Consider the following 21,905-nt stretch of genomic DNA (forward strand, 5'->3'; position numbering starts at 1 on the left):
AGACTTCCGAAGATGACTCACACGAGAAAGCTTTCCCTGTAAAGTCTGAAGACTAAACAAGCTGATTCACAGCACAGTATACCTTGATGAGCCTCCACCATACACTGAAGATCTAAAACACTATGGAGCCCACTGGAAGCAGCGGAAGAGCTGGGGAAAAAAAAGTTAAACATATGTTAATCATCAACCGACATGACCGCAAATAATAAATTACATTCTGGTTTAGCATCTACGGACTCGACGCTAACTATGTCTCTGTCTGTTCCCTTTTGATAAGGAAATGGTGGACGGTTGGGAAGCCAAAATGAAGACCAGATGATGACCCCCCCCCCTTCAGTTACATGCCATAGTTTAAGAAGCTTCACATGGTCAACAGCAGGGCAGCTGCCTTGGTTCATAGGGAGCAGTGGCTGTTCATAAATTAAAATTGCTGAAATATGGTGCTAGGAAGCATTTTGGAAGTCTGGTACAGGTCAGCATTACAACCTGTGGATAATTCCTGAAAAATGGTAATAAAGGAAGCATTGAAGACATCTGTTTAGATTCTGTACACTTCTTCTGTCTGTGCCAGTTGTATAACTTGCCATGAAAGACGCCCAGAATTCATTTGTTGTCCAGAATCTGGTGATGCTCCAGGTTTTGTGTACTAACAGCCACATGTTTTTAATGTCTGTCTGTAGTAAATTTAGCCACTGAAAGGTCATACATTTGCAGTCATGCTAACCTCTTGGCGTATCCAGTGGCTTTCAGCTACATATAGAGCAAAAGGATTTACAAACATAATAGGGAAAAGGACGATTATAGCTCTCCATTGAGCTGTGAGGATTTCTCAGTAATTACAAAGGAAAGGCAACGTCCGACTGCCAAAACTCTCTAGCCAGCTTGTCACATATAAAAGAATACAAGGAAATTGAAATGTGTCATTCAGAGTGGCCGGAAGCATTGAGGGATCAGTAAAGTTGATCACTTTACAACAGCCAATTTTGACAAAACAATTCCAATTTCATAACCATCCACTCACGCAACATATTTGATGACCAGCCAGAAGGTTAGAGTTAGGGTTACTCAAACCTATGCAAGTCAGGAAATAGCAGAGATGCCAGTTTGGCTGACTGGTTAAATAGGAGTCAGGGTTACACAATCTTCTAATAAAGTTGCTGAATATTGTGAATTGAATTACAAAATCTAGTGTACTATATACAGTCAGAAAGGTTGTGTGGTGCATGAAAAACTAAGATGTAGTGCCTAAAATGTGTTCAAGTTAAAGAAAAAGACTTTCAGGAAAAAATAAAGTATTGACAAGTAATCTGATTTTTTAGATAATATGCAGCAAAATCATTTGAAGGACACGTTGGTCTAACTGCAAAAAACAAATTATCCAAAATATTGTTTTCTTGAATATAAGATATAATTTCATGTAGGGTTGGACAGACAATAGTGTGAGTCTATAAAAAAATGGGTCTATTATAAGAGATTCTGTTATATTGTAGCTTTCCTAATAACATTTCTGGGTGTATTATGTCACTGTGGTCAATGTAGCAAAATAATGAGCAGAACATTTTTATGGTTGTATAATATATATTGTATAATTTGATAAAGTAACTTTATTTGTTGTTAGATATTCAAATCATTGGATTAGCCCAAAAATGGTTATTCTATCCATCAACAGTTTACCCCTTATTTCATGTCATGTGAATGATGTGTTCCCCTCTTACTGTACCAAACAACAAGGCAGCATATGGTAATTCACTTAAATCAAATCAAATATCATGGATCAGATAAATCAGATATCACAGATATTTCTTGCAGTGTACCAGATGTCGTACAGTCACGTGGACCTGTGGCCTCCATCACAGCAGATCTCCATGATCAAGCTGTCGGTTTGGATCAAAGTCACCTGCAGCACAGCAGTGGTGAGGCCTCGCTGAGTGAGGGACCACTCCACCGCAGGACACAGAGCCCACCAGAGCAGCCGGTAATGAGGAGGCTGTTTGGCACGCTTTGGGGAACTAACGAGAAGGATTCATTCACGTTCACACACACACACACACACACACACACATATATATATAAACACACGGAAGAGGTTGTATGAACAGCATCCATTCTTGCTTGACATGGAATTCTTGAGAGTGAGAGCACATATCTGTTGAAATTAGTTCCTCTTTGTGTGTGTGTGTGTGTGTGTGTGTGTGTGTGTGTGTGTGTGTATGAGTGTGTGTGAGAGAGAGAGAGAGAGTGTGAGTGTTAATGAGAGCCCGAGTGAGGCGTGCAAACACTTGGAGCTGAAATGTACTTCTGGCTACTACTCGCTGAGTGATTGACACTCTCAGCCTCTAGTATCTGATGACAGATCTACATGGCTGGGAACAGCACCAAGCAAAAGTGCTTTGGCATGCACACATACATGCACAGACACACACACACACAGAACCCACAAATACACACAAAGTTCAAGTAGTTTGAACTCCAGCTGAAATCACAGAGCCCTGCCCTGTCAGTGGCCCACCACACTGATAAAGAAAGCTGGCAGGGAGGGCAGGCAGGAAGGGGAGAGAAGGGGGGGGGGGGGGTGAAAGAAGAGGGGTAAAAAGATATGAATGCGTACAGTAGAAGAGAGAGACTAAATATAAGGATGTGAAGGGAAAAAGAAAAGAGTTTAGGAGCAGAGGAGCTTTAGAAATTAACCAACAAAGAAGTTTTACTCATTAGCAAGTTACTGAATGAATCCCAAACCCCAAAGTTTTTCATCTTAATTGATAGAAAAGCAGCTGCTCTTCAAATCTGACCAAAAGTTGGAAAACAGAGAATATTAAGTATTTTGCTTGATAAGTGACTCAAACTAATTACTGCTTAATTGCTGCAGATGATTCAATTTTCTGTTGGATTTATCATTTCAGCAACACAATGCAGAGATTAGCAACACAAAAGAGCCTAAATATACCTGTGTACACAGCACAAAGGAGCTGAAATTCACTTACCTGCCTTATATTTTCATCATTTAATCTACCTATTACCTTCTTGATTGACTGAATAACCATTAAATGTCAAAAAATAGGGAAAAGTGCCCAACATGATTCCCCAGAGCCCAAAGTTTTTGTCTTTTAACTATCCTGACAACAGTCCAAACATATTCATCTTACTATCATATTCATATTTGAGTCAATTCTTTCGCCATATGTGCTTGAAAAATTACTTAAATTATTTATCAATTTGCAAATTATCTGTTAATTGACTAATAGATTACTCTCTGCAGCTCTATACGATGCATATACACAGCCTCAGGTAAATCAGATTGTTTGTTAAACCAGATCTTTAAGACAGACTGTCCGCACTGTTAGTTGCAATAGATCAAATTTCTTTTCCAGACATCAACCTATCTACATGGGCTGCTGTGGTAACAAGGTGGTAGGTTCTATGTACGCAGGTAGCTTATTTCAGCATCTGTCCACAGACTGTTTTACTCCTTCATATTGCTCTGCTTGTAGCAGCATGGGATCTGTTCAGCTGCTCTGATGCACTTCTGTCACTCTGAATTTGACGTTGTTGTTCTTGTGTGTTGTGTTACCAGCGATGGAAAAGACACTTTGAAATCTGATTTCCGTGACCAGAACATCCGGACAGAGATGCATCTGAAGAAATTTGACTGGAATTGCATTTCAAAACTATCCCAAAATGTGGTTTGGACCCACTTTTCAAAAATCACATTTCATGTGGTTTTTTTGCTGTCCAGACTTTCTAAAATCAATCTGGAGACAATCTGGATATGCAAAAAAAACTGATTTGGGCTGGCAGTATGAATAAGGCCTGAGCTATTTTCCTGCAAGTCTGCTAATAGACAGACAGCAACTCCAGCTGGCCTGCGTATTGTCAACAGCAGCCTCTGTCCCGGATACTGAGCCTATTATTGCATTATCACAAAACACACACATGCATACGCACACACACACACACACACACACACACACTCACAAAAGGATATACACTCACGGGCTGTGTGTGGGCTTTAATACAAGCCTCTACGAGACCATGATTCATCCATGCTATTTCAAGGAGGCCCCCTTTTTGTGACGCCTGCAACATCACTCTGTGTCCTGTGTGCAACCTCTGCTGCTCTATTCCTGGGTGAGAGGGTTATCGAGGCTAAAAGTGAGAGTCTACAGATAATAATAACCAACACCAACACCATCCGGTCCTAATTCTATCTGATCTATTAAAGTTTATTAGGAAGTATATGTTACGCTGCACAGACACTTGCCGACTTCCTTTTCCAATTTATCCCTTTAGAAACAAACACCCTACATTAATAGACACTATTGATTTCATGGGTTACAGTTATTAGTATTAATAATCATTATGTTTTAATATTGGCTAATTCCGTTTTATAAATTAGGGTTTGTCTGGGAGGATGTATATTATAATAAAAGGCCGATTGAAATTGTGACAGATAATGTAAGGATGTTTTCTGTCCATTTTATTCTCATGCACTTGCAACACATGACGTCAACTGTAATTCCACACGGATGTGATCGCGCAACACCAACAGCAGTGGCTCTGTGCATAAACCTTGATGTGCGGAGTGGCAGTAATACTACCACCAACAGGCTTGGGTTGGACATTCCCAGCGGTTTGATTCTCCCAGGCAGAAAACCTCAATATTTTAATTTAATCCCCAGAGCAGTCATTTAGCCACTCCGCAATCCCCAGGTCCAGTGCTTAGTCTGATAATTACCCTTATTGGACACCCATAATGATTAGTTTTTGGTTTCACCCAAAGCAGTGCAGGCAGTTTCATAGGGCGGTCGCAGCGTTCTGCGGAGTGGAAAACCAATCATGCGTGGTATAGCTCATGTCGTAAAAGAAGAGAGAGGGGTATGATTATTACTTTTTATGGCAGGCGACAACTCCTGGACAGGACATGGTGCAAACTTGCCTTTGTGTAACTTTCACTTCTTGGCATCCGAGACACTTCTAAGATCACAAAACAGGTGGTGGTGGTGGCGGCACTCCTACTGTGTCAATATTAACAACTATCATTGGGCCCAGCTATCATGTTCAATTAAAAGAAAGAAGGTCAAAGAGGCTGAAGGGCATCTGATGGGAATTACCCTAATTGACAGTCAATGCAACCCAACCAAACTGGGAACATACCTTCCCAACACTGTAAATGCGCCGATCAAGCAGTAATCAAGGAAAATCTAGACACCTCACTCTTCGCTTTGCTGCTACTCTCATTTGATTTTCCTTTTGCATTTCTCCCAATGTTTCCAACCTGACAGCACATTACTAAACTGCACACATTCCCTCCACATGCGGTGTAATAATCCACCCCCAAAATACCGAAGGAAAGCCTTTCACACATGGGTCTGAACATCTACCACTGCGACAGGCTGACGTGCAAGTGCTTGTGCACAATCCAAGAGAAAAATGGGCTTGCAGTAGCACAAGCTGGTAGCTCAGCTGGTATAATCTACAGCTGGCTGGGAGGGTGAGCCTTACTGGAAAGTCATCAGTGATTTTTTTTGTGTGTCTCCTTCATGTCTGAAACAGGTCAAGGCAGGTCCCCTCCAACTCCTTCCCTCCCTGTGCTGCGCTTTACGAGCCCCACCTGGCAGATTAGTATTCCACCACTACCAACTACCTCTTTTGGTGTTGACACATGCACAAACGCACACACACTCCTCTATAGCTGGTAAAGGCAGCACAAGGGCACACTAGTAACTGTTGAGACTCAGGGCTCCGTCACCTTGGTTTCATACAGGTATGTGTGACCCATGCAGTACAACACATACCACCACATGTGAAGAAAAACAAACATACATATATGCAAACAAACACAGCAAGCAAGTCTGGTCACACTCTTTGTTGACCTAACAAATAATCCAAAAAGGCTGCTTTATTAATTGTGAAGAAAGCCAATCACAGTTTCCAAAACATACATGGCATCTTTAAATAGCTTTTTTGTCCACCAAACATCCTAAAGCCCCAAAATATTCACATAAGATCTGAGGAAAGTAGCAAATCCTCACATTTGAGAAACTTGGAGCCCATAATGTTAAGAATTATTGCTTGATACTTATTTGTATGATTTATTCATAATCAAAATTATTGTTAATTGATCTTCTGTCAATTGACAAATCGTGAGATCTGACGCTAATTCAGTTTTCACAATTACAATGAGGTTGTGCACCACCCACCCGTTGTAATTACAGGTTAAAACAGAGACTCCAGTTTAGAGCTGCAACAATTAGTTGGTAACTATTAAATTACTATTTGGAAAAGAAAATAAAGGTCAAATTTATCTGATTCCAGCTTCTCAAATGTGAATATTTTATGGTTTACTTAGTCTTCTATGATAGTAAACTGTATATCTTTGAGTTGTACACTGTTGGTCTGTACAAAAAAAGATGGAAGTCATCTCAGGCTCTGGGGAGTCATCGACATTTGACACAATTTTCTGATATTTCATGGACCAAACAATGATTCAATTTATCAATAAATTCAGTGACAGATGTATCAATAAGGCAAATAAGTGTTAGTAGCTGTCAAAATAGCTCAATTTACAATAAACACATTACACAGACCTGACTACAAAGTGCAAAATCAGTCAAATATTCATTCTGTGTTGTGTGAGCATCCTCCACTGGTCTGTGCATGAATGTATTGTCTCTCTACTGTAATTTGTGAGTCTGTCCAAATTGTGATTATCTTTGTCCAGCACATAGCTAAACACACCCAGTTACTAACACAATATGTCACATCTCCCACAAAACACACACCTACTTTCTGTAAACTTAGTGTAGGAAACACTCTAATATATTTGTGTGTGTTGGCTAAACACAGCTTTCCTGCTTTTATGTCTCTGTATGCTGAAGGAAACGGGAAGAAACAAACAGTGGCTCCGGTGGTCCAGTACAAAGTCTCGATATGTTTCCTTACATCATGTCTACAAGAGAAAGTGAAACATTTTGACTTCATTCATATGAAATACCCTGGAATTCCTGACGGCTTAAGAAATAGGGGAAACCGTTTGAGTAGCCAAGTGTGACACAGTGCACAGAAAGATGGCCTGATATGCCTGAACACGAGCTATGAATGACATGTCCGAGCAGCCTACACTAAAACTTATTTTTGTATGTTTTTTAACCCATTCTGAACTTAGCTGAAACATATTTGTGCTGTACCGCATGAAAAAAGCCTCGCCAAGTGCGTAGACGTGAGCAAATCGCACACAACGTAACAATTATGCCGCCAAATAGGCTACGTGAAACACTGTTAAAAAAAATGCTATGTGTTCCGAAAATAGGATGGAAATGGCGTACCCACCGCTACATTTTAACCACCTGAGGTTTTCGCCGCAGTCCTGGATGCTTCATTTTGACTAAAAAGCGAGCAGAAGGAGGAGGACAAGGAGGAGGAGGAGGTGGTGGAGGAGGAGGAGGAGGGTTGAAAAACTTGCCGCAGTTCAGACTTCTGCAGTCCCGACTGACTGGGTTTAACTCAGGAAGCTGCTGTCTAAGCCCCCAACCCCGTTCCCATGTTCACCACCTAACACATTCAGAAATAATACTAAAAAAAACCCCAAAAAAAAGAGTACAACTTTACCTCTGCTGGTCCACCGCCGACTCACAAACAGCAAACAGTAAATCCACAACTTCACACGGTGTTGAGTTCATGCGGACGGTAGTACGAACTGCTGCCGACAACACGGTGAGGACAAGTTCATCCACATATTCTCAGACAAGACCAGAGGCTTGGAGGTGGCAGGGGGGGACTGCTTATTTGGTTTCCCCCTTTCCCCGAAACGCGTTCGTTGGTCCTTTCCTCTCGGATATTCCCCTCCCTGCTCCGTTTGAGATCAAACCATCACATTCCACCGCGTCCTTAACAATGAAAAAAGGTGGGTTTTCCTTTTCTGCTGCCGGAGGACCCACCCCTCGGGATGACTCTGCCCGGTCTGACCGCAAAGAGAACGCCCTTCCCGGCTGCGAGGTCCCGCCTCTCTCCCCCACAAGTCAAGCCGGTGAGGAGGAATGAATCCAAGCTGAGGTTGTGTGAATGGCGAGAGTTATGTACTCTGAGTTAATGCATCTCTCTCTCTCTCTCTCTCTCTCTCTCTCTCTCTCTCTCTCTCTCTCTCTCTCTCTCTCACACACACACACACACACACACACACACACACACATTATTAACTATAAAAAACAACCTAGGCTCAGCAGCAGATAGTTCATAAGCCTCCACAGCCATATTATAGGACTATTTCGTAACACCATCGAAGATCAAACTCTCTTTAAGCCTAACATTATTTATTACAGTTCCCTCTTTGGAGAAACAGTGATACCAAAGTACCATAAAATCACTATGAATTCAATGAGTACCACCTGTAGCAACGTTTCAGACATGTTTATGCAATGTCCTTGTAAGATTGCTATAAATTTAGTATCCAGTTAGTAAAGATAAACCCTTCAGAGTTTTGATTGCAGTTAATACTCTTAGAAAGAAGCAGATTGCCCTCACCACAAGCATGCTTTCTGCTGGTTATGTGGTTATAAAGGTGCAAATGAAGTTTTGCAACTTGACTTCAGGTATTAAAACTGTCTTAAATGTTTAATGTAGAATATAAACAGATATAAAAAAGTCTTTAATAAAATTATAGTTGTCATAGTTGTGCAATATGCTTTGATTTTGCAATGGCAGGTCTGCACTTCACTGTTTGTGCACCCTCAAATTTAGAAACAGTGAAGAATTTAAGGCTTCAACATTTTTTTCACTGTAGAAGCAGCCTACAATGTCAGCAAAAGAGATCCTGCACCTCATTTGACAAGATCACACTCTAAGGCTCTTTCTCAGTTCCCTGGATTGGTTAAATGTGACTTGATATGGACTAAACTGTTCATGGTTCAAGTGACATAATAATGCCTTTAAACTAATTTTAGTCTTCCTTTAGACTATTAAAATCATCTTAAAATCTATTGGTGGCCCTCGGGCCTTGAACATTTTGTTCTAGACTTGGTAGAGAAAAACTGACATTTATTGTGGCATTTAAAGTAGGCAAAACAGTGACATAACAGTCACATCTTCCTGTCTAACTGTTTGTCACAGTCTACTGCTTTGGGAAGTGGATGATGTTGTGGAGTTGCAGGGTTGTTCAGCAGCTTGAACCAGACCACATCAAATTGTTTTCCTCCCACGAGTCCAAACCCAGAGCAGCTCTGAAAGACATGTGGATCAATTTGTGCTGAAATTAAGTTAAACCTCTCTACCATCAGTATACCTGGGCATGACACACTCCCTGTTGTTGTCTGGTGAAAGTGAATGTGCAAACTGAGGTGTACTGTTATGATATTACATAATGATCATAACAGAGGTGTATTGTTAACGTTTGTAAATTATTGCAGTATGATTATGGCCTGACAGTAAATTCTCCAACTTCAACTGTGAAAGTAATTTCAGCAAGATGATAAAATATCTCTGTTGTAGTTTTATGAGTGTGATAAGAAGCCAGCCAACCATGTGAAATCCTGCCCATGGGCGCAAACACACACAGTGTTTGTCTTTGTATCTTTTTAGACTAATGCTTGCAAAACATTGCTTCATTTGCCTGAGGTCACCAGCAGGTATAGACACTATACTGCTTGGTTGCTTTTCAAAGGTAACATTAGCAACATATTGTTGGTCTCAGTGAAAGGGAAAGGCTGAAAGTACAGTAACTCAACGTCACATTCATCAGTGACCTTGACCGTATCTTGTGTGACTTAAACGGCTGTGTAATTAAAACAACGCTTCATAGAGATTCCCACAGTCAGGCCTTTGTTTCCCCCCTCATTTAACATCCCTCCCTCTCTAAATGCCACACTGCTCTAATCATATCATTTGACATAATGGGCTAGGCGAGGTAAAAATAGCGTAACAGTTACTCTCTCCAGGTGGGGAAACGGCCAAAGACACCAAAGAGAAATGTGATCCATTCAGAAGCTGCTGCAAGCCAAACACATAGCCAGGCATGCCCAGACACCTGAACACTACAGCAGGAAAGTCAAGCGAGGGTGTAGTTGAAAATGCATGCATCTGTCTACATATTTTTGTGTATGTCTGTCTGTATATTTCTTAAATGAGTGTGTCCTGAAAAATGATGTGGGTTTATCCCCCAGTTTCCACAGCTATTAGTTTGCTCCAGACATTTAAAAAACTCTTGATCTGCAAAGAGCACAAAAAATCCATTAGAGGGGATGAAACAGTGAGATGACATATAAGTAAAGACAGACATGGAAAACGCCTCTTTTTTTATGGATGAGTATCGGTCATGTTTCATCTGTCTTGAGAGGGTTGGCTCAGGCACAGACAGGTTTCTGTCATTTTGGGAATTTGCTTTAATATATCAAATGATATAAATGCAAATGCATAATACAGACCACAATCTAATGCACCGGGACATGGGTTGCAAGGGAATGTAATCTCCAACAGTGCATACAAGCTGATTCAGGAAGAGCTGTGTTCAAGCCAACATCCTTCCTAATCGCAAACATCCTTCACCAGCCAGCAGCAACATTTGCTTGTTTGTCCCAATAAGAATTTGTGGATGAATAAGACAAATCATAATCATCTAACAGAGTTTCTTTCAAAAGAAAGCCTCATGGTTTTGTTGTTTGTGTATTTCGGATCTGAGGTATTTTATCTTATCCAGAGTTGATTTGCAATGACTGCAACAACAGACTAATCTCTAATAATCCTACGTAGATCACCAAAACTAAAAGCGGTCAATAGTGCAGAGTGCAAGGATCAGGTCAATAGTCACCTGACAATAGTCTTGCCTACAAAATGATCATGTAAGAAATAAAATTGGAGCAAAGTAGGAGGATTTTATGCCACGATATGGCTCATACTAGAGCATTACTCTTGTATGTCCTTTTTACAGCGGGGATAAGGATTAATGTGCTTAATTCGCTGTCCTCCCAGAGCGGGTTATGGTCGGTATTTAAACAGATGTAACTCTGATGGATCAAAATGTGGGGCAGCTTGTCATGAAGGGAAACACGCACTTATCCAAAGCGATCAAACATTCAAAGCATTGTGTAACATCTGTGTAGAGTGCTGAACACACTCTGTGTTTGAAGGGCTGCTCTTTAAACACAACCTCACTGTCATGTGAGTCCCAGATTGCTAAAAACGATGACCATCTTCTCCAGTTAAATCAGTAATGGGTGATTTCCAGCAGTTCATACTGAGTTCTGATGTTTGAGGTCTTAATTTGGAAATACACAGAAAGTCCCACGAGACACAGAAACAGATCCAAATCCTTTGATAGGTATAAAAAAAATCCCGTCTTAATGTCAGGTCCTATATTATCTTGAAGTACAGATGCCTCAGCCTGTCTAGCTCACCCTCCCTTGGCCCTCTCTTTCTCACTGCAGGGGGACATTCCTCAAACCTCAGCCTCTGGCATGCAGTAAATCTCCCTGAGAGAAACCTACACTCTCCAGTCTGCCAGAAACCCTCTACCAGGCAATATGTACAGTTAAACACCACCTATTTATCAATTATCAGGCCTCATACCGCTCTGCTTAAGTGACTTGAAGGTACAGCTAGGGCCTACCAACTGTAAATTATCCTACTTGGCAAAGACAAAGTGCCATGGATCAAGGTAAGGTGAAGGAGCAACTGTGAAAAGGTGTTAACAGGACAAGAAGTGCTCCACACATGCAGCTCCCTCCCTTCCTGCCTGGCTGAGGAATGCATGACTTCTGACTATACAGCTCTTTCAGGGCGATAGCAAGCTATCCCATAAAAAAAAAAGCCATTAAGGTCCTGGCAGCATTCCCTCTCTGTGTCTCAGCACACCTGGACTAAAAGTACAACCACTGCTTGAGAGGAAGGATTCCTTGGACAGACATGCAGCAGTGCAGATCATCAGGGATCACCTGCACAAATCTGTATCAGATTATTTTCCATTTTTTAGGGCCCTTACAAGTCATACAGAGGAATCTACAGTATTTGAGAAAATGAATCAAATAGAATGCAGTCAGTGTCCTGAAGCAGGTGTAAAGCCTACAGAAGAATTTATGAAGTGTATCACTGCTGTAACATGAATAATACATTTAAAAACATAGGATAACCTGGGGCATATATTTCATAACCATAGCCGAAACATACATGATTTGATTCTGGATGCATACCTTTGTTGCACATTATACTCCTCTCACTCTCTCTGCACTTTCAAAACTGTGAAAAAAAGGCAAAAATGCCACAAAACATCCACTTAAAAACAAAGGTTAGTAAATAGATTCACAATTTGTCAAGTCAGGTGCTCATATGAACACTGAAAAACTGAAAACTGTAATTATTAAAAGATCCTTTTCAAATATGCTTACAGTGTAAATTGTGGGGGGCAAAATCCACAATACTCGGTTTTGTGCAAAAATATATTCCAAAGTGTATCTGAAGGCAAAATGAGACTTCAACAGTTTGAATTAGTCAAAGCAAGTGGATATCTTCAAAAGTTAAAGTCTTTTTGATATAAAAATCCCTCTTTGTGTTTGCTCAGTGTTTCTCTGTTGAGCTAAGGTTGGAGTATCATAGCAAAAAGAGGACATATGGTGCTAAAATAACTTTGGGCAGTATGAAGTAGGAATGATTACAACAAGCAAAACCTGTTTCAATGTTCATTTGGACACTTTAAAAAAATAAAAATGGTCAATCTATCTTTTAAACAGCTGCCTTAAAATGTGAATTAAATGAACTAAACTTGAATAATTTGTTCCAAGTTGGAGTGTGAGTTGTGAAGAGGATACCAACATCATGGTTAGAATCACTATCATAGGAAACACACACATTTCCATCATGTAGGTTTTACTTAAACTACAAATATGAAGGGTCTCTGGAGAGTTTTAACCTTCAAACAATGCATGGTGGGAAATATACTAATACACTAATAGTTTTATAGCTGTACATTTATTCATCATGTCAGAAAAATGTGTTTGTAAGTTTAGAAATGGCTTTGATAATGAATAAGTTCAATTAATTTGTCATTAATAAAATATATGTATTTACATTATGTTGCTGATAAAAGATTTAAGATTTGCTGTTAATGCTGAAATGTTGTGTGATGTTTTACAGTGTGTAAAATTGGCCTGTATCCAAAAACGATATCCAGTACCCTGCTTAGAGGCAAATCACATCTCATATAAAGCTGCTTTCTGTTTATGACCAAGACAAATCTCAGTTACTTGCTGTGGAATTTCTTTTGAATCCACACCAAAACCACGAGCAACAACATGCATCGTGATTTTTTATTTTTTATTTATTTATTCATTTTTACAGTGTAAGCCTGTATACCCAGCAGTGGCACAGCACATCTGGCAGGCATGCAGAACAGAACCACCGAAAAGCTCTGTTCTCTTGTTCCGCTGCCAAGCCATAATAACAGCAATAAGGTTTGGGAGGCTCGTTAACCTTAATCTAGGAATTATACTGTGGCACCAGGGAGGACGTGTTGTGTTGTGTGCTTGTACATAGGAGCTGGAGTTAAACATTTACCACGTTGGAAGGGTAGGGGGGGTGGCTGGTATTGCTTTTAACTGCTTTACATACATACAGAAAGTGAGAGTGCTCTGCCATGCAGTTCTCATAGTGCTGTAGAGCTAATATCACTCAAAGTTTAAGCGACATTTGCTCTTTTATAAGTCTCTTCTACCATCTTGTGGTTCACAAACATTACTGCATGCTTACTCCAGCTGCTGATCAGCCTGTCTAATCTGCGGACACTATTACACGCACCAAGGATTTGCCTGGATAATTCTGATGGAAATTGTTTTATGTGGACTTTATAAAGAAAGATGAAAGCATACTAATGATGTTTTACGGAAATTAAACATCAATCAAATCTGTATTTGAATTATCTTTCAGACTAATCAGCCCCAAACATGAGCAATTTGTTTAATCAGGCGTTGAATATACAGCCTGTACATTACTTAGAAGTGTTAATTATATTAATTCATATTATGTCATATATATCATATATATTATGCTCCTTCATAGTATAGCTCCAGTCCAGGTGTCCCCTCATGATTAGTCTCTATACCAAAAATATATTAATACTGTCAGCTTTTGATAAATAGGTGGCCCTTCATTAGTCTTTCAGAGAGCAGGGAGAATGTGTTATTTAGGCTTGTTTGGAGAAAAAAAAATTCACAATTGTCTTATTTTACCTGAAACAGTGAAGAACAGTGGGTCTCATTATAACCACGAAAACCATCAATCAACACTGCAGTGCTGTATGAAAATCACACGCACTCTTTTTCTATCAAACCTGACAATCAGCTGGTGCTGTGTAGACGTGACTGAAGATCAACAGATTATGTTTCCCTGAACTTTGTTGCTTTCCTGGGAGTTGTAGATTTTGTGATTTACAGGAAATGCCTGCTGTCTATTAGCTGCTTGCTTAAGATTTCTTGTAAGAAACTGAAAGAATCTGGTAGTGTTGAGCCATTTCTCTTTTTGTTACACTTGAATATGTTTGCCTGGCTGTGCACACACTTGGTTCCTCTTCTGATTTGTCATGATTCCCCCATGACATCCCAAAGTCTACAGGAGCCAATCTATAGTTTCACTGTTTAAAGATTCCCTATAACCTCCCTTTACCTTGAGATACCACCTCACCACCACATATTTATATATTTCACTTTTAAAAAGTCTTATAATTTAAAGCTAAAAGAAAGTAATTTAGGATGTTTTTATTGCTTTCAAAGGTCAAAATAGGTCAAATATGACCCAAACAGCAACTCCTGGCAAAGTCAAAAGGATTTGTTTGGGGTTAAATTTGGGGCAAATTAAACTTAGTGTTGTGTTTGGTAAATGTATCATCAATCTGAACAATATGACTATATTATAATACCTCAAAGTTTTGTGATATTAAAATTACTTTTGACTATTGTAATAATTTTGAGACACATTCTTGAAGAAACTGATCTTCCTTTTTTGGAATATAGCCTCTTTTTTTAGATGGTTGTTCTAGTCTGTTTATTCAGGTAAATCACATTGAGATTGAGAAGCCCTCGTTTTCAAAAAGTTGCATGTGAAATAATACAAGATAATAAAATATAGATCAGAGTGTCATGCTCACAGTGGTTTATTGTATGTGTATTGTGTATTCCTTGGAAAATGGGAATGAAGAACAGCTGGAAAACTCCCAGATTACTTAGATGAGGTCACTTATGTCTGTTTGACTGACACAAACACAAGAAAATATATTGAGGTGAGTATGCACGTTGCACCATCCAGGGTTTTTACTAAGAAGTCTGAAAGACGTTCCAACCCACACCTCCTTCCTCAAACACGTACATACACGTATCGTCAGTGAGTGTAACAGCACTTCACAGCCACTGATGGGCCATTCAATGAGTTAACACTCTGAGAGTGAGAAGGAGAAGTGGAAGAAGAAAAAGAAGAAGACAAAGAAAAAGCGGAGTGGTAAGTTGACAGCCTGTAATTTAGGATTCAGTTTTAGTGCAGTTCTACTTTGCAAAAGGTTATATGAAAGCTAGCTTGTTTTTACTGATGTGAACTGATTAAAATAAGGGAGGCAGTGTCTGTGTCTTTGAACTAACCAATGGGCTGCCACCTGAATATCAAATTGATTAATTAAAGGAAGCAGCGGATATTTGAGAGTAATGCTAATAGATTGATGTCCAGGAAACCATTTTTATTGGTTTATTTTGGTAAATTATTTTATTATATGTTTCATTCTTTATCATATGTTTTTTTTTAAATAGTATCCTCTACTTTTTCCACTCAATTTCAGTTTTTCAATTTCTGAAAATGGATACATGTGTTGTGTCTTCATATTGTGTCATAAGACCATAAGGGACGATATTCATTGTGGAAATTCAGTGTTTTGAAATGATGTGACATTTGTGTGATGTCAGAAGGCAAAGTTTGGTTTAGATGTAAGATTTTTTGTTTTCTCTTCTCTAAAGAAATTAGGCATGTGATGTGATTTAGACTTTTATGGCTTATGAATTAATAATTTGTCACACTTGGCCTTTCCTCTGGAGTATCTACTGGGCAGATCAACATCACATAAGTGCCTACTGATAATTTACAACAGTGTTCTTCAGAAAGAAGCAATCCTTCCTGTTTTAGATGTTGCATCACTTCTTAAATCGGTTTATCGCATGGCAGGAATGTCTGGCTCACAGCCCTTTATTTGTTTTCACCATAACATGTTTTCACCATAACATATTGGAACGAAGGAAATACATTTTTATTCCAATGTTTTCTGGATAATATTTAGTTTAGACATGATTGGGCATTTTTCAGCTTTAATTCATTGTGACAGACTAAATCAAGTCATCAATAATCATTTATGAGGTGTTTTAACAATGTTAAAGAGGAAACCATTAACATTTTAGCAGTATTAAAATATAGGGCTGCTTTGTTATTATGATGATGATGATGATGATGATTAATAATAATAACCATAATAATAATAATAATAATAATAGTAATAAAACACTGTATTTCTATAGCACCTTTCCAAACTGAAGTTACAAGGTGCTTCACATAATACAATATACACCTATACACCTGTTTAACCAAAATAAAATTAACAGAATATCATGCACAAAAACAGAATTAAAAAAAGCAAATATAAAATTAACACATTAAACTTTTTATTTTAAGTCATTAAGTCATTGGTTGGCGAATTAGATATTTATAATAAGTGGGTGGCTTACTGGAAATGAGCATAGAGTATAGGTGACACACCTGCCTCAAATCTTTGGTGGGCTACTTTTAACAGCAGGTCATTGATATCAGGCAATACTGCAAAGAGCAAGTGATAACTGAACACACCGGTTTCTTAGTTTCTGTTTTGGTTGTGAGATCAGTATTCATCTAGTATCATATCTGCTTTTCTTATTTGCAGTGTCAGTGGTAGTGGTAAACCTTCATGGCCACAGATTGACATTTTTGAGAGTTATTCTTTAAAAAATTAGCATTGTGATGTCCCCCCCCCCCCCCCCCCCCCTACATGGAGCAATCAATTCCATTAACTTCCTTCCAAAAACCAACACTTTCAGACAGAACTTAAGTGACTCATATGTATTTAAATCTAAACCACCCTAAATCAGCTGTTTTCATTTACACATGAAACTGTTTAGACTTAAATAAACCTCATTTGGGTTTGAAGCACTGATGTGATTATGTCTTATGTTTTATTTCCCACAGAAAGAAATTATGACTTCAACAGAACAAGTCATCACGGCAGTAAGCACTGTCCAGATGTCTTCACCTGGTAATGACTCGAGCTTTCTGGACTCTGAGTTTCGTTATCAACTCTTCCCGGCCATCTATGGCATCATCTTCATCCTGGGCCTCTTCGCTAACGCCTACGTTCTGTTTGTCCTACACTCTCTGCGTGACGCCAAGGCCATGAGTGAAATCCGCATCTACATGACCAACTTGACCATCGCCGATCTCCTGTTTGTTTGTGCCCTTCCTTTCTGGATTGGTTATTACAGTCGCCACGGTGACTGGGTCTACACAGACTTCATGTGCCGGCTGACAGGCTCGTTTTTCTTCATCAATACCTACTGCTCCATCCTCTTCCTCGCCGCCATTAGCGTCAACAGATACTGGGCAGTCGCCAAGCCTCTGAAAGTGGCCTCTTCAGACCACAGGTGCCGTGGGATCATCGTGTCTGCTGTCATCTGGGTGATGATCGTGTCAATGGCTGTTCCATCTCTGGTGTTTCCAGGTATCAATGAAGATGGGAATCACATCACTCGCTGTTTTGAGGGGTACCACGATCAAACTGATGCAACGAAGAAATTTGTGGCTGTCACACATTTTGCAATAATTGGATTGTTTTCTGTAGTTTTTGTTCTTGTCGTTGTGTGCAATCTCCTCATTGCCCGAACCCTACTTTCTCAAAAGCCTCCTGTGTCTGGAACAACTACATCTAGAAAGTCCAACAGGACCCAGTCTTTCTCATCCAAAAAGCCCATGGGGGTGAAACGGAGGGCTCTGCAGTTGTTGATAGTAGTCGTAGGAGTGTTTGTTCTGTGCTTCCTGCCTCACCATGTTGTTCAAGGCTTTTGGACACTGGCAGTGTTGCAGATCAGAGAGGGATGGGGTCATGTGGACTGGGACCAGGGGACTCAGCAGGCACTCAACGACGCCCATCAGATCACCCTGCTTCTTATGGGCCTCAACTGCATTTTAGATCCTGTGGTTTATTATTTTTCCACAAAGAAGTTTAGGAGGTTTATCATGGCTCACTTTAAAAAATTATCAAAGGGAGACGGGTGCTCACACACGGTCGTAACAGAGATGTCCATGGACAGCAGGAATCATAGCCAGAGACTACAGAACGGGCACCAAAAGCCTGATATGGATTAACTCAAACAGATTTATTTAAAAATGTATATCTGTTACTTTTGTTTGTGAAGTAATTTACCTCTCATGTTGCCACTGATTGAAGATGACAAAACATGACATTTTTGTATTCATTATTTAGTGCTGGTGTAACCACACCCTCTCTCTGCATACTGTCTACTTTTCTTGCGTGAGCAGAAAAGCAGAACTTTCGCAGACAGACATACATTAACAAAACATGACTGAAAACAATGCAAAAGGGTGCTTCATCAGTTTGTGAAATTAACTCATGAGGCATCAAACTGTGATAAAATCAAGCATAATACACATATTTACCCCTTGAGTGTTTAGGAATATGTAATATGAACACTTGTCTTTGGCAGATATCCCTGGCATGCCTGACATTATATCAGCTAAATATGTGATAATGAAATTGCTGCCACCCATCAGAGAAGTCAGTTTTTTTATGGCTCTACCTCGACAAGTTATATCTGGTATTTTGAAACCAGGAAACAGAAGTAATGATGCCTGAGGTATGTTTCCTCTCTGCCTTCTGATATTATGACATTGTGCCATGGTAAAAAATCCCACGAGCTATTGTCATTTACTTGTCTAATACTGTACTTTGAATATATTGTGAGCTTACCTGCTTTTGCAAAACAGATGCACATGTTTATATGTATTTTTAATCCAGTTGAGCAGCTTTGTTTATATTGTACATACTTTTTTTTACAAAAGAAAAATGCTTTCTCATATTCTCTTTTTTTAATGTTTAATTTGTCATACAGTGCTGTTTAAAGGCAATTTTACACATTGACAGGCATTTATCTACACATCTGTATGCACAGTACACACATACGATGATAGCAAAGCTTTTTACTGTGGTATTAAAACAAGCCAAGAGCTGCAGATCTGTCGCTTGTACCACATTCTCATGTGTTAAATATGTTAACATATTTCTCACATTCAGGTTATATACACACTGACACGATATATATGGTAAACCTCATTTAGCACATAATGTTATTGTCTGCATGATCTTTCCTCTTTTTGTTGCACAGATGTTCATGACAGACTTGCATACACGTTATCCCCAGTGATTTTAGTGGGGTCCAGATCAGTGTAGGCTTGGTTGGTGCTTGTGTAATTCATGTACACATCTCCGTCTCCGCCAGTCTGTGGCAAACATTCTCTGGTATATGCAAAAAAATGTGGTTGTTAAACACACAGACCTCTGACTCAACTGTCTCTCAATATGTTAAACAAAATGCCAACACCAATAAAAATATACTGTAACTTTTTTCTCCAGTAGAGACTTACTTTGGTGTTTTCTGTGGTCCAGGAAAACCTTTAAGAAAACAAAGGAAGTAAAATGAACCACAGGACATTTGCTTAAACTCAACAAGAAATTCTCTTTTGTGTCTCTTACACTTCGCTGCTGTGTTAGAGGTGCTCAGCTTGTCACTAAATCTTTGCCAGCCCAGCCAAGACAGAACGGCCAGGTTGATGATGAAAGCCAGGAGAGATAAGACAAAGGCAGCTATTCCCAGCTTCTCACCCACTATTGGAAGTCAGAGACACAACACAGAATTGCAGGTGAAAGGCTGATATGGAAGACATATTTGGTTTGGTGTGTGTATGGCTGATAAGTGCTGTGACAAGGAAATTGATGAGGAAATATATAATATGATTTGTGCACCTGAGCAACAATACGTTTATTTTTCAAATGATAAATGTTCAGTGAAATTCTTCTAAAAAAATGTTTCTTTAAAAAAAAAGACTAGCAATATGACAAGTATACATATGCATGAATACATTCTCGTAAAGCACTGAAGGCATTCATAAGAAAAAATCTAAAACAAAATCTCAGTTGTCATCATTAGTGTCCAGATGAATTGTCCAGCGTGATTCATCAGCACAAAAAATAAGTTAAACAGACTTTGAAAGACTTTAATTTCACATTAATTCAAAACTGACCTGTTGCATGTGTGGATACGATATAGACTTTGTGCTCAGGGCTCTCTTCCTGAAATGAGCTGCTATTAGCAAAGCAGCGGTATTGCCCACTCTGATCTGGCTCAGTTAAGGTCAGATCTCTACCGTTGCCCACTTTTTGCCAGGTCTGATTTTCCCATCGTTGCCAGGACCAACTAACAACACGTGGCATGGTCCAAGCCATGCAATGCAAGTGGACTCTTTGACCTGCTGCAACTGGGTAGTCAGGTTCGGCTATCAGCTGCAGAGCAGATAGCTCTTCTGGAGAAGGGGAGGGAGATATGGGTGAGATGAAAGAAATAAGAGGAAGGAAGCAGAAAGCACAAAGTCTTACAATGTGCTTTTTGATATAAGACGTATAACATAATCAACAATAACATAAGGGTATATGTTATTGATTATTTGAAAAGAAGATACTGGTATTTTGAGCTATGCTAGTGGCATCGCTTGAATAATGGCCAGTTGCTCATTTTGGTGATCAAATTTTTTTCTCTCGTGCCACCACCAAGTTGACATTTGTGAAATGCCCCATTTGATGGACGTCCATGAAATTAGATCCAAATTTCCAAGGTCTAGATGACGAATCCTAATGATTCTGGTGATCTCCTGACTTTTCCTCTATCCTCTAGCACCACCATAAGTAAATAAGTCAATTAAACTTTATCTGTATAGCACCTTTTTAACACTGGTTACAAAGTCCTTCATCAACATCGGCACATAAAGAAATAGGGAACAAGAAAAACAAAATAAAACAAACAGCAACAAAAAAGAAAAAGAGTGGAACAGGAAAGAAAATATAAAAAAATACATACTGACATAAGGCACATACGAACACAGAAAGCATCCAGCAACCAGTCACCACTCAGAGCAAACACTTGAAGTTATCAAATTTAATCAAATGAAAGACTACTCCTAAAAAGTGGGGTTTAAAATGTTTTAAAAAATCAACAGATTGAGCTGATCTAATGGGAGGGGGGAGATTGTTCCTGTTGTGCCAGGGCAACAATAGCACAGTCACCTTTGGTTTTTAGTTTGGCACACAATACAAGATTCACAGTTGTGGTTTGAGTGTTTAGTTCTCATTAGCACATGTTAGTAGGCTAACACCATAAACCACATTTTCTTTGGTCACCATGGCACCAAAGTGAATATCATACCTGCTAAATGTCATGTTAGTATTTTCATTGGCGTCCTAAAATTTGCATTTCGCTCAAAGTACTGCTGTACAGTATATACTCTTAATCTTTTTTTTAATACTGTTACTTTCATTTTAATTGGAATAGTTGATGAATAAGATATTTACCTTCCACAGTCGTAGTATTTGTGTCCTGGGAAGTATATGTTGGAGGCCATGATGTAGTGACGTTCTGTAGAGACACACCTGTAAAGACAGAAAAGGCACAAATAATAATGATAATAGCACATTTGAAGCATATATTCTGGATTCTGTTATGCATTCACTTATAAAAATGTTCTTACCTGTGCTCTCACACAATAACAACAGGAGAAAAGAGATGCGCATGTCGTTTTGAGATCAC

General features: G+C 39.3%; 2 protein-coding genes and 1 long non-coding RNA gene across 4 annotated transcripts in view; 1 reads left to right on the forward strand and 2 right to left on the reverse strand.

Moving 5' to 3' along the window:
- luzp1 (leucine zipper protein 1) overlaps window positions 1-7,851 on the reverse strand; it is a 41,585-nt gene extending 33,734 nt beyond the window's left edge. For both annotated transcript variants that reach the window (XM_053335660.1, XM_053335659.1), the window contains exon 1: window positions 7,606-7,851. The gene's annotated coding sequence lies outside the window, so the exon portion shown is untranslated. The remainder of the gene's footprint in view (window positions 1-7,605) is intronic.
- On the forward strand, window positions 1,818-18,698 carry ptafr (platelet-activating factor receptor). Its single transcript, XM_053335138.1, has 2 exons — window positions 1,818-1,913; window positions 17,224-18,698. The coding sequence occupies exons 1-2, from the start codon at window positions 1,818-1,820 to the stop codon at window positions 18,394-18,396; spliced, it is 1,269 nt and encodes a 422-aa protein (XP_053191113.1). The 3' UTR covers window positions 18,397-18,698.
- Window positions 18,699-19,508: 810 nt separating this feature from the next.
- Window positions 19,509-19,933, reverse strand: LOC128375450 (uncharacterized). Its single transcript, XR_008323079.1, has 3 exons — window positions 19,802-19,933; window positions 19,693-19,720; window positions 19,509-19,564 (listed from the first exon to the last, which is right to left on the reverse strand). It is a non-coding gene; the product is annotated as an uncharacterized LOC128375450 (long non-coding RNA).
- Window positions 19,934-21,905: the final 1,972 nt, after the last annotated feature.

This window comes from Scomber japonicus, chromosome 16, assembly GCF_027409825.1.
Source record: "Scomber japonicus isolate fScoJap1 chromosome 16, fScoJap1.pri, whole genome shotgun sequence".
Classification (NCBI taxonomy): domain Eukaryota; kingdom Metazoa; phylum Chordata; class Actinopteri; order Scombriformes; family Scombridae; genus Scomber; species Scomber japonicus.